The sequence below is a fragment of the Rhagoletis pomonella genome, unplaced genomic scaffold, assembly GCF_013731165.1.
Source record: "Rhagoletis pomonella isolate Grant_MI unplaced genomic scaffold, Rhpom_1.0 Rhpom_scaffold_00017, whole genome shotgun sequence".
Taxonomy (NCBI): domain Eukaryota; kingdom Metazoa; phylum Arthropoda; class Insecta; order Diptera; family Tephritidae; genus Rhagoletis; species Rhagoletis pomonella.
The window spans coordinates 2167372-2181365 of NW_023458571.1; the positions used below are offsets into that span (position 1 = coordinate 2167372).

A 13994-nucleotide genomic window follows, 5' to 3' on the forward strand; every position below is an offset into this window, starting at 1 on the left:
AATATTTTCAACATATTAAAAAGCATGCAGACAAAATTCATACCAAAACGCTATGTCCAATTTACCGAGCCGTTATTAAAGACGACGCTTTCCCTATATTTTGTTAGACTTCTCGTAAGTAAAAATATTTGTTTAATTGTATTTTTGGAATAAACAAACTTCTTTTTTCTTCTGTCAGTTATCTGTTTTTGTTACAAATAGTATCAATAAGCAATGGGAAATAAGGCAAAATTTGGTTTTATTTCCAACCTTTGTTGGAAATAATTTATTTCCAACGTTTGTTGGAAATAAAGCAAAGCTCAGAATTTGGTATTATTTCCCATTTAAAAGTGCGTTATTGCCGTTTGTGTTATTTCACCGCCCCGTTAATTAACCTGCATTCATTTAGGCAAGGATCGTTTCAATTGATTTTACCCAGAATTTACAATAAGTAACCAACTTTAACTTTAATTACCTTAAAACAATGTCAGACCTACTTAGATCCTTTTGATTGTAACCCCTTCAAATGTTGTTTCATCGCATACTTTCCTGAATGGCACATGACGGTTATATAATAAACAGTATATGTATTAATATTTAAACCTTTTTGTGTACTTCTCGAGAGTAAGATCTGATCAGAGTTGATAATGAGAAGGATCTGATTGAGAGTTGTATACAAAATTACTCTGGTATGAAAGGGAGTAACAACCGTACTATGGGAGAGTTGCACATGATATGACTGTAAAATAGTGACCGAAATAAGTTACAAAAGTGTAAAAAAAAATAAATGATTCTCTACTATTAAAGATACTCATACAGATTATTATAATTCAGTGTTTTACATGTTATTTTACACCGTTAATAACAGTGAACTCTTATCTGCTGAAAACGCTACTACTTAATCCAGCTTTAAAAGTACAACTCTATTTCCCGTTCTCTAACGTTTCTCCAAGTGGTGAATTTCTTTTTTCTCAGGAATTGCAATGGCTCTCGACCACGTGGTCGAGGTTTGTGCTGTTGGCAATAAAATTGCAGTACCCGTTGCATTTGGGACGAGTTATTTGAAAAAGGAAGATCTGTTGACTTGATTGAAATCTTGTGAAAAATATATTGTTTGTGAATTGTATCTTTATCGTCAATGATCTGGCAATCTTGTCTCTGACCCCATTAATTTAACACCAAACAAACAACAACAGAAGAGCAGATAATTTTGTAAACAAATATTTGTTTCATATTATTAATAGATAATTTATATTTATTTCCTAATTTTCAGATATACCGCTTATAGGCAGAAATAATGGCATTGTGGTTCAATAAAATCTATTCATCACGTTGGGCGCTCACCATTGAGTATGCTGGCTAAACTCTTGACCACCAGAGCAGCTGTGCTGTTGGCAAAGGCGTCTCCAAGAACATATCGTACACCTAGATCTAAAGTGAGCTAACTTAAAATTCATAGAGGGGAATTTAACTGCATGTGGATCGTACAAAGTAAACGCAATTAGTACAAAAACAGGTATAACAGTTGTTTTTTAGTTAATGTATATAATCATGAAGAAAAATATGTCCATTGATTGGATGTAAGTGCTATGAATTGATTTATGCAGAAAAATCGCCCAAAATTTGTTTTGAGTTGATCGCACTTTAGATCTAGGTGTGCGATATATGCCCTTAATTTATAAGGTGACACTCGCTCCTGTGTGTGTTGAAGTCAGTAAAATGATCTCTCAAATTTGGGTTTGCTGGATGAACTGTCTGGACGGGTGTGCTGTAGGCAATGCAATTCATACGTTGACAACTGATTTTGTATGGGCATGATAGTAAAGTCGTATCTTCTTCTTCTTCTTTTTTGGCGCTGTAACCGCCTAAGCGATTTTGGCCGAGTTCAGCAAAGCACGCCTAAAACCCCTGAGTAACGATTTTCAAGCGAATCCGACGAATTTTACAAAAAGTGTCCGCCATATTGGATCCGCCATTTTGAATTTTGAAAAAATAATATCATATTCGTAATTAGCGACCCCGAAAACCCCCGAGTAACGAGTTTCAAGCGAATCCAATGAATTTTTCCAAAAGGCGTCCGCCATATTGGTTTTCTGGGGTTATATCAAAACCCTGAACTGATGGGGTTAAATGGACCTCGGATTCGGATTCAGCGACCCCAAAAACATATAGTACACATAGTGAGACCTTTGGGTCAGAACACAAATTTTTTTTTATGTGGCTGTGTTATTCATAATTTGACGATGCGTTATGACGCACAGTACCGCGATCCCATATAAGGTGCGGTCGAAAATAGATAACGTACTCCGATTTCGCTATAATTCATTACATGTCCTTCATTTATTGTATATATCTGATATATGGTAAAAATTTTACAACTGCCAAGCCCTCTACGCTAGTGGAAAGAAAACTTAAGAGCTTGGATTTGATGAAATAAACAAATGTTTGAGAAAAAGTGATCAAAATAATAAAAAAAAGCATGTGTGCAGTGCACATCAGGGTGCACATCAATTTTAATGATCTCACCCCCTAGGATTGTTCTATAAAAATAATTTATATATATAGAATAAAAAAAATATTTAGAGGTCGCTCAAAGTTTTCCGTGCATTTTATATGGAAAAGAAATTTTCGTAGAAATGGTATAGAATTCTTGAAAATCAATATTTTTCGATGGAGAAACTTTGTTTCTCTTTAGAAGACTGCCATTAATAATACCCAATTGTTAGCTATACCTTTTTTTAAACCAGCGATTTTTTATGGGCTCCCCCATTGCATTTTTTGAGGTGTTAAGGGTCCGCGTAATATTCGTACACCATCTCACCAAATGTACCTCCTTGGGTGGAAAATGTTTACGCTGGTAGTGGTACCGTCAGTGGAGAAAGATTTTGCTTGTGTACTGATGCCGCTGCTTTTCTACTGATTTTTTCACCAGTTTTGGGAAAAATTGAGAATTCCAGCCAATCTGCCCTTTGTCATTATGTTTGATAAAAATAAATTTTCCAGTCCCGCCTTTCGCTAATCTGTCTGACACGTCGATACAGTCTGTTACGATGCATAGTCCATTGATCCCTAGGGCTAGGAATCTCACGCCCTAAAAACTCCATATAATATGCATATAATATGCACTCCAAATTCAAAAATATGCGCTATAAATAAGTAAAACACAGTATTCCGCGCTTAATTGACCCCCGGTTAATTGGTTTCCCCGTACAATTGGTTCAAAATATGTGCTATCGGAAGGTATACCCTCAATTTTCACCATATTTTTGTAATATTTTATTGCCGGCACAAAAATATATAGTAACACATGTACATATTTTTACAAGAAAAATACGAAAAAAATTAATATCAAAATAGAATACATATATGGGCAAATCTAAAAACAGGTAACCTTTGCGTTGTTTAGCTTTATTTTCACTTTTGTAAACTAAATCAAGCTGGTTGCTTTTGGATATAATTCATTGACGCATACTTGAAGCCTCAAAAAAAACTTGGATCAACTTGCTGCATAACTTTTGAAATATCTGTGTTTAAATTAAAAAAATAAATAATGAAAACAAGTGATTTTTTATGTAATTTTTAAGAGGGGCACAATTAATTAACTTTTGAAGCACACCATCCCAGCCAGCAAAATCATCGTAAACAAGCTCGTAATTGGATATTTTCTCGAAGAAAAACCGGATTAAAAATCGTTTATGATAGCCGTTTACGACTCTTTTTCGAGCACTTTTTCGCTTTAAATTGTGCATCGCCTACGAACAGTCGTAAACGGCTCGAAAAAGCATTCGTATGCGAATATTTTTACGTCCGTTTTTTAATTGTAAACGAGTCTCGTAAACGATTAATTTACGTTAAAAAAGCGTTTTTCTACACTGCTTTATCTACTGTTTTTGAATGCTAAAAATAAAGGCAATTAATTAATTCAAATTATTGTAGTTATTTTATTGAATGGAATTATATTTAATAAATATTTATAGTGCCGGATCAAAGTATTGGCACAGAGAATTTTTCGCAATGTATGCAAAGTTTTTTACTTGAATTTCTTTTCGCACATTATTTTTTTTAAATACAGTTAGTATGAAGATCTACTTTTAAATCAGATTTTTGAGAAAAATTCTAAGTATGCAGTTTTAAATCCCATTATATTTTAGTATAACATAGTGCAAGCTTGAAGTTGCCAGAAAACCCCGTTGATTTTTGGCAATTTTTTCACGCAGTTTCTTCCATGCAAATTATGTGCGACATTTTGTTTTTTTGTATGGAAGAAACTGCGTATAAGAAATTGTCAAAAAACAAAGAGGTTCTCTAGCTATTCAAGCGTGCACTTTGTTATACTAAAATTAAATGGGTTATAAAACTGCATTCTTAAAATTTTTCTAAAAAATCTGATTTGAAAGTAGAACTTCATACTAACTATATTTTTATAAAAAACAATTATAGAAGAAATCAGAATAAAAAACTTTGCATTCATTGCGAAAAATTCGCTGTGCCAATATTTTTTCCCGGCACTGTATATGTGAAGATATTTTCAGATAAATAAATATTAACAAACTATCCATTAACAAATTAACAATTAAATAAGAGGGGTTTAATATATATTATAAAGTTGCTGAATTTATTTTTTATCTTTTTTGCTGATAGGCGGCCAATTTTTTTTTGCCGGTCGTGTGCATATTGGAAGTGCTTCTTTGAAACGGAAATAAAAACTTCTTCGTGGGAGTTAAATTTTTGACGAAAAGCACCTAAGAAAATAAAGTGAAAGATTAAACTCCATTGGAAACCGGAAAATTTAATTAAGTTAAAAGTGGTAATAAATAATATTATGATCCGTACTTCTTATTGCCGCAGTCGTTGCCAAACCAATAGCGCTGCTTTTGGTACCAGTTCCCTTCCACGAGAAAAGTTTTGCTACCTCATCTGTAATAATTTTTTTTTAATGAATCATTTATTGACGCTAGTACGGATAAGGCTTCGGATTTCGCACGCCTTTCTAATTGAGAAGCCATATCATCAATAAAACATTAAGTTCAATAACTGCAAAGACCTAATAAACTAGCAAATTAAAAAAATAAATAACTATAAACTTACGAGATAGGGGAATTAAACGTTTAAATCCTTTAGTGTTACTCCGCGCAGCCTGTGAAAGAATTGCAAAACTCGTTAAATTAATTTGTATTTTTGAATTACATATGTAGTAGCTACTTACAAGAAGTTTAATTATAAAAGAAAGTGGTAGATCGTCCTTTGCGTTTGCACCAGTCTGTCAATAAATCACATACTTAATAATTTTCTTAAATTTAATGTTTAACAAACTACTTACTTATAAAATATTGTGATTGAAGAAAAATTGTCAACAAAACTAAAATTTTTTCTTGTGCTGACAAATTACTACAAGCCTCTTTCTATTATATTTTTTTGTTTTATCGTTTACGAGCTTTTCTCTAACTATTTGGCGATACGAGAATCCCTCGTAAAACATAATGTTCGTAAAATGTACGTTTTCTTGCTGGCTGGGATATTCTGATTTGAAATTAAATGGGCATTTAGCACTTATGTGTACACTTCATATTAGTAGGCGAGAAAAGTGTACATTAAAAAATAACGAAATGGCAAGTAACTCAAAGTCTGTAACTCCACATTTCACAATTTTAAAATTTTCGGTTTATCGCGTATAGGTTTTGATTCATTTAAATTTAAGAACTTTTTAAGTCTGTATTGTATTCTACAAACAATTACGAATAATTTGATACCTTAGCAAGAGGTGTGCTTTCAGGATAAACTAACTTTTAAAGATAAAATATTCTGCGATCTTGAGCGTAATTTTTATTTCAAAAACATCTTAATTGAAGGCACATTTGGAAAATACGTCGAAACGATCTAAATCTTTCTATAACTGCTATTCCTTATAAAATTACATATACCTGCAAAATGCTTCAAAAAATTTGTATCTATAAGTGTGTAAAAACCCTGATTTACTACTTTATGATGCTCCTTCTTTTAGTCGGAATAATTAGAGAGTGGTATCAAAGCAACTTTTTTTTCGACAAATATTCTGATAGTTGCTCTTACTTAATTGGAGCCTTCTAAATTCAATGGCGTCCTCAGTTCTACCAACCATATTGGCCACTTTTCGAGATAGCGGTACTTGAAACTTTGCTTAAATTTTAACTATTTTATAAAGAAGTCCCTGAGTTTTAAAAAGATATTTTACTAAAATTTTGCACATAGCCGTTTTTTAATATTACCTTAACTATTACATAAAATCATCGAAATCGGTTCACTAAAACACCTAGCCCCCATACAACTAATTGATCAGAGACGGTGTTTTGCCTTATAACTCCTCCAATTAAACAGGTTAAAATTTAGTATAGGTTCAATTTAACATATAGCACGCATACAATTTATTATTCAGATATGAAGTTAGAGTTATAGCGCAAAAACACATATCTGAGTAATCAGTTGTATTGGACCTATATGTTAATGTGAACCCATTTCAATAATTTTAATAAATAATTAAGGTAATATTAAAAAACTGTTATGTGCAAAACTTTAGTAAAATAACTTCAAAACTGAGGGAGTTATTTATATTATAGTTAAAATTTAATCAAATTTTCAAGTGCCGTTATCTCGAAGACGGAGCCAATTTGGTAAAACGGAGCATGCCATTGAATTTAGAACGTCCCAATTAAGTGAGTTCAACTTTCAAAATCTTTGCATCACAGTTTACAACTTGAACAGGGTAGTTTGAACCCAGTTTATTCTTTTGTTTTCTATTTCATGTTTATTCCTCGTCTAACTTTTGAAGCACTTGATGAAAATGAACTACACTTATATTAATCGATTTACTAAGAGGTTACGAATAAAATGATATATAAAACATAGGTGTGATCACAAATTTAAAAATTAAAATTGAATTTTGAAAGTGTACCTAGTGATGGAACTTTTTCGAAAAGTATCGATACTAGTACTCATATAGAATACTCTAAAAAAGAATCGATGCCAGTACTCACACTTGCAAAAAAGTATCAATAATACTCGTACTTGCAAGTATTCTCAAAGAAAACGCAAAAAGGAAAAAAAAATCAGATTGCTTTGCTTTTTCACCTCTTCCTATTTGTAAATTGAATAGTGACTGTTTTTAATAGTTTTAATCTAATCTAAAGGAGTTTTTGGAATAAACTTCCGATAAGATTAGTTTTACATGCGTAAATTGAATTTTTATAGCAAAAAGCTTATTTCAAGTTTTTAAAAGGAAATATTTTATGATTGTTTGACGCGTATATGTATTTGTAAATAACTTTACTTTGAAAATGAAATGTAAATGTTAAAGACGAGAAGCAAATGGGGTGAAGCCCATTCTCTATAGGAAAGATAAGCTCTCTTTCGTAAAAAATTTCTTCAAGAATGGGCTAGATTTCGAATTCACAACGAAAGTAGAATACATGGGTTAGCGACGGCTGCCTTGTGCTAGAGAGTGGCCAAGTTCTCGAGTCGGAAGACCACCCTCTTCCACCATTCATTATCAAAGCTGAGGCAAGATATTAGTTTTTCAATTATTTAAATATTTTTAACCGAAGCCAATGTTGGAATGACCGCTACATTTTCTTCTAGGTGGTGTAAAAATTTCATAACTAAGTCAATTACCAGTATCACTAGAACAAAATTCAATTCAATTCAATTCATGGAGTATGGAGTATACATATCGTCGCCCGTGTGCCATAAACATGAACGTTTAGAAATTAAAATTTTGGGAAATCAAGTTTGAAAGTTTTTTTTTACGAGACTTAACTCTACACTTATGCAATTAGAATTGTAAAATAGTATCGACCCCTTTGCCCAAATTATCGTATGTTACATTATTTACGAAATTGACCTTTTGATGCAATTTTGTTTTACAACCCATAACGCATCACCTGTTCAAATATTACGGCTTAAATTCCAATAGCTACCCATAAAATTTACTGTAAATTTTATCGTATGTGACAATGATTTTTTTCTCGTGGGCGAAATTATCATATGTGCTAAGAAATTAGAATGTAGAGACCTTTCTACAAAAAATCTTGCGTTTAGCTATATTTCTCAATTATCTCAGCAAATCTAAACTTTGGTATTGTTGTTGCTTGCCAAAGCAGAGAAAAATACAAAAAATACTTTCCTGTAAAATTTGGTTTTTGTAGCGCAATACGATAATTCTGGGTTTTGGTATAACATAGAACATCCAAAGGTTAACAAAGTCAACCTAATAACTCAAAGCTGATAAATTTGCACATTCGTGCTTCTGGCATGAGGGTGACGATATGTGAAGTTAAAACTTTAAAGGCATTTTTCTCGGGGCTTAGGTTTTTTGAGTTATGACAGTATTGAAGTAAATGAGCTTTATGTTAATTTTCATAACATTCATATTGGATATTGATGTTCATATTCGAACGTTCGCCACAATATTTATTGGTTAATTAAAAAAAAATTACTTAGAAAATTCTTAACTCGTCGATACTTTTCGGCATTCGCGATATTTACTCAGTACTTGTGAAAAAGTATCGAGTTCTCGATACTACTCAGTACTCATAAAAAGTATCGATATTCTGTATTCGGTACTCGTATCGTTCTATCACTAAGTGTACCTATTTTTTAGATTTGCCCATATATGTATAAAATTAGTTTATAAATAAGCAGACAGTTACAATCTTGCGTAAATAGAAACATGGACAGTTTAATACAGTAGTTCAGATTAATATTTTGGAAAATATTGTAGGTAAATTTTTGTCAAGAGATGTCGCACTAAATTTAAATGGTTGTAAATAAAACAAAGAAAAAATACGTAAAGCCACATACGTTTTTATTCAAATGTACTAAAATATTCACAAAGAATATGCAAATACAGGCATTTTTAAAAAATATGCAAAACCATGCATGTACTGCAAAATAAGCAAAAATATGCACTAACGATTGAACGCCATTTTAAAAGAAATTTCACGACTCGTTAAGAAACTGAACCATTTTCATTTAAATACGCCTAATAAAAACATGCATTTACATGAGATGCCTAGCCGTATTAATAACCACCCAGTAGAAATTGGTTGTATGAGTAACGCTGTATCTTTTTTCGGACAAAAAACTGCACAGGGACCGGCTTTGAGTATTAATAAAATTAGTGTTCTTATTCATGAATCATGATCCATAACAATTAGTGCAAATGAGTGCTTACAGTAATTCCAAATATGACTAAGAGTAATTTCCACCAAAACAACAACACACTCAAAATATACTTACTCTTATTTGTGCCGGCAATTTTGGTCTCTATCGAGTATAGTCTACTAGCTGGATATAGCTAATTTGTTCGAGTGAGAGATTGAAAATAATTTGAATGAGTTTAATATTATTTGTGTTCTGCTTTGTGCCACATACGGTCGCACAGTGGGACGTCCCCATATAAGCTGCGGCCAAAAGTAGTAACCGTACTATAAATTCGCTGAAATTTAGTATATGCGCTGTTCGGCACTTAGGAATGAAGAAATGTGGAAAATAGGAGTGGTTGGAAATAGTAAATGTTATAGATTTTGGTGAAGTTTAGAGCATATGCTGGTTTTAACGAGAAAAGCTTAAATCTGAAAGTTCGTCAAAATCGGTTTACATTATCGTCGAGTAATTCTAGAAAAACAGGGGCAAATAAAAAAAAATATTTTTTGATGAAATTCGGTGTACCCTGCTCGTTTAAGCCAAAATTTTCCAACTTGGAAGATAATAAAGAATTTCTTATTACGGCGCCCACCTACTACACTACTTTTTTGGTCCCAAGAGCAAAATTTTATGAATTTTGAAGAAAATGATCAGGCACATTTATGTTATTTCTAAAGAAGTTCCTATTTCTTCATTTTAAAAATGACAAAACGAAAACATTTACAATACCTGCATACTAAATTATGTGCACGATATGTGTTTACACTGAAACTTTCAATTTTACCTACATTTTGTATAACACACGCTGAGCTAAGGCAAGCAGTACTCTTGATATCGAAAACGGATCTCGTCCAGAAAAGCGTCCATTTTTGGCTGAATGTTGATTGTGAATAATAGATTTGCGAGTCATTAATATCTACACCTTCTTTAGTTTCCACTTTTTATTGCAGATTATTCATTTTATGTATAAGAGTCTTTCCTTTAAGCTCTACAATAAAAATTCAATAAATTTTACAGGAGGTGCGTCTATAAAAGGAAGAATAGAAACTGTACTCGCATTTCCTCGTAGCTGGAACTATTTGAGATATGACACGCATATTTAATGTTTACTGGTCCTAAGTATAATTTAGCTCGCTTTCTAGGTCCTTTTTAAATATCCCTTTTTAAAATAAGCACTCGAAAGTTTTATACTCACAAAATTATGTAGAAATTCAAAGTAAACTATTTTATACATTTCAAATGATTTATGAAAATTTAAAGCAATGCTTGACCACAGATATATTCAAAAACTGCTCATAAATCTGATTGGCCTTTTATATATGCGCACAAGTGGAAAAATTAATTCAAATTACTTGCGACAAAATCAAAGTTTTTTCTTACAAATTTATTTTTTCGCATTGTTCCTACTTTAAGCTCGTGTCATGATTACAGATATGCAGTTTTATCAAAAATTATTTTTGGTTTGGGCTATCTGGATATTTTACTATGTACTTATCTGCGTAATTACTTTTTCAGAATTCGCTAACCCGTTTTTACTACTTTTGGCCGCTGTACTCCCATAATGGGACGCGACCATAAGCAAGCGTGACCCACTAGGTCAATTTGTTACGTGTTCCTAATGTTATTCATGCCAGCGTATATGCTTTATTAGTTTGACTGCATTTTGAGTAGCAATGGACTTGCAACTGACTAAAGTAGGTGGAAAGTAGGAGAAACCGAAGTAATACATTGATACGAAACGAGTAGATAACAAAGTTAGGTAGTGAACAGCTACGTACTCAGCATCTTAAGTTGTAGCTGCTGTGTATAAGATCAGATGAACGATCACATGAAAAAAGCATGTGTGTTAGCATGGACGCACGATCGAATATGAACGATTTCACTGTATTGTTTTTTGTACTACACAAAGTCATTCATGCAAAGGCGGCCATCGCTGTGCGTTAGTCATGGGCAATAGTCATGGAAGTTGTTCTGCTCCGCAGATGAAAAGTCAGGTGGAAAGTATTAATAATTTGCACTACCTGGCGGCCTACTGGAGAGCTAAAAGTGCGAGTGTGTTAGTGTGCCTTCGCATCCCTGGCGTAAAATTTAGAGACAGTCTGGCAAAGCGCTAGTTCCAAATTACACTGGAAATAAAATCTGCGAAATTTTTTGTTATTTTAAGCAACGAAAGTTTTCGTTGATTGTACAAAACCGTTTTCGTACACACTACGAAAATATGAGACATCAGATCTTTAGTACATTTTACGAATGTATTCGTACTATTTTCTAACGAATTTAGTACTATCTACTAAAGAATTTCATTCTATTTATTAGTTTCATACGAAATTTTTGTAAAATACACAGAAATAATTCGTATATATAACGAAATTATTATCGTAAAATCTGCTCTTGTTTCGTAGAATGTGCGATAGCTTTCATTCTCTACACTCATGGTGGAATAATAACAAGGTGTTGTCAGTAACTTAACCTCACTTTTTCGGCAGGTCTATTCCGGTCACATATTTTAAAGTAGTAGAAAATATACTAATTATTTACTCCTATTAATCTGTTGGTGCATACTATTTCAAATTAAATGTAGAAAAATGTATAATTGCAGGCTTATAAGCCTGAATATATGTTTGTATGGGCAGCTCCACACAGCTTGGACATGTATTGTAACTTTAAAAAAGTAAAGGACGTAAAATAAGGCAATTTCCTATAAGACTGTAAATGATTTTTTAAATACATAGATTAAAACACATAAACATCGATAATATAAGCGAATTCCTAATATTACCATGCAGCCACTCTATTTTAGTGTATCAGTAGTCCATTTGGCTCAATATTATGACAATACAGCAAGAGTTATTTAATATAAAAAATCGCCTTTCCATACGATTTTTGTGTACGTCTTTTGCCATTGATAACCACGATATAATTTATTTTTTTTACATTTTGAGGACAAAAATTATACAAATCTATCAATTGTAAATATTAATATCGTTCTGAAAATACCAAGTTCTTTAAAAATTGCGATAAAACGAATTACTAAAATGGAATATTTTAGATACTATTTCCCAACGAATAGTAGTATAAAAATTAAGATCGGCAGCACTGAAAATAAGCATGCCGATCTTGTCAAAATTACAACAAACACGTCGCTACTGACAACACCTGATTATTATTCCACCATGCTCTACACTGTAAAAAACATATTACGAATTATAACACAACACTTTTATTTTGTTTTATCGTTAATTTTAACCGTTTTTGTTTAACAAAATGTTTTGCAAGAACGCTTATCATTAATGATTAATATATAATGAAAGTATTGTGCTATAACTAGAGTCATTTTTTTAATAGTGTTAATAATAAAAGCAATTATACATTCTACGAAAGAAGTTCAGATATTACAAGTATAACTGTCGTAAATAATAAGTTTCACCTAAATTTTCTGACTACACTGTAGTTTAAAATTAATAAAAAAGGTTATTTTACCTATAATAAAACTTAAGTCTTTTATTTATATGCATACGAATAGGTTCTATACTATATATTTTTTTATTGCTTAGGCTGCATTCAATAACATATATTGATGCAAAGTGTTAAACTATGAGGCGCAACAAAACTAAATATACTAAGATATAAAATATGAAAAAATATAAAAAATACTGGTTTTACTTTCTTAAATATTATAACATTTTTTGTGCAGGTACTTGACAGATGGTTTCGTGCGCAGAAGTGGAAAACTTTTGACTGCCATTCACCTGGGAGTGGCCAGAAGCGATTCTTGTGCGTACGGTTCAAATCGCAGCTCACAACGTCCGGATATTTATATCCACGTATCCTCTGGGAAGCAACCAAACACCCGTTTGGGAGCGAGCTAAAGTGAGAAGGCGTAAAACTTCGCGTGGGTTTGGGTCCCGCCACGTTAAAGCCCCGCACAATGAAAAGAAAAAAACAGCCCCCCTTTCTGAAGACGACCACGGCAAACGTATAAAGGACTATGATTTAAGGGTATGCACCTGGAATATCCGGTCCCTTAAGGGGAAGGTGCCTCTGCGCGGCTGTTTGATGTCCTCGGGAAGACAAATACTGACATCACCGCCATCCAAGAAATGCGATGGATGGGGCAAGGAAAAGTAAGTGTGAAGCCTAGCGACGTCTACTACAGTTTCCACGTAAAAGAGCGCAAATTCGGTGTTAGATGCGTGGTAGGAGAGAGACTCCGCCGCCGAGTACTGGCGTTCACCCCGGTGGACGAACGTCTAGCCACAATCCGCATCAAAGCAAGATTCTTCAACATCTCGCTCATCTGCGCCCATGCCCCGACGGAAGAGAAGGACGAGGCGTCCAAGGATCTTTTCCATGAGCGCTTAGAGCGTACATATGAGCGCTGCCCACGACACGATGTTAAAATCCTGCTCGGCGATTTTAATGCCAAGGAGGGAAAGGAAGGGATCTTTGGCGCAACTGTCGGAAAATTCAGCCTCTACGACGAAGCGTCCGATAACGGACTGGGCTGGTCGACTTCACCGGGGCCCGAAACATGGTAATATATAGTACTAGGCTCCAGCATAAAAACATCCAGCAAGCTAAAAAGGCCCTTATTATGAGCTGCATTCGATTTTCGATCTTCGCTGGCTATCGAAGATCGAAGATCGAAAGTGAAATTCGTATTATGAGCTATGCAAGCGTGTCGAAATTTCCGTTGAGTATCGAATTTTCTGTCGAACAGAATTTTGCTTTCGATGGTGTACCGAAGTGTTAGAAAATTGTGAAAAATGTTTTGTATATGTTTTCTTACATTTTGGCGGCTAGACACTAATTTTAAACAATTTTTATTAATTTCATGC

At 33.2% G+C, this 13994-nt stretch overlaps 1 protein-coding gene across 6 annotated transcripts in view; it reads left to right on the forward strand.

Moving 5' to 3' along the window:
- The window catches only part of LOC118749519 (vascular endothelial growth factor A-A-like), a 228222-nt gene that overhangs the window by 9210 nt on the left and 205018 nt on the right, over positions 1–13994 (forward strand). For 2 of the 6 annotated variants that reach the window (XM_036484319.1, XM_036484322.1), the window contains exon 1: positions 1257–1415. The exons of 3 other annotated variants lie outside the window; for them this stretch is intronic. Coding sequence is in view for 1 of the 3 variants with exons in the window: in XM_036484322.1 (XP_036340215.1) it covers positions 1332–1415 (84 nt within the window). In the remaining 2 variants the exon portion in view is untranslated. Of the gene's footprint in view, positions 1–1256; positions 1496–13994 lie in introns of those variants that run through there. One more of the 6 variants, XM_036484318.1, reaches the window with a different exon arrangement.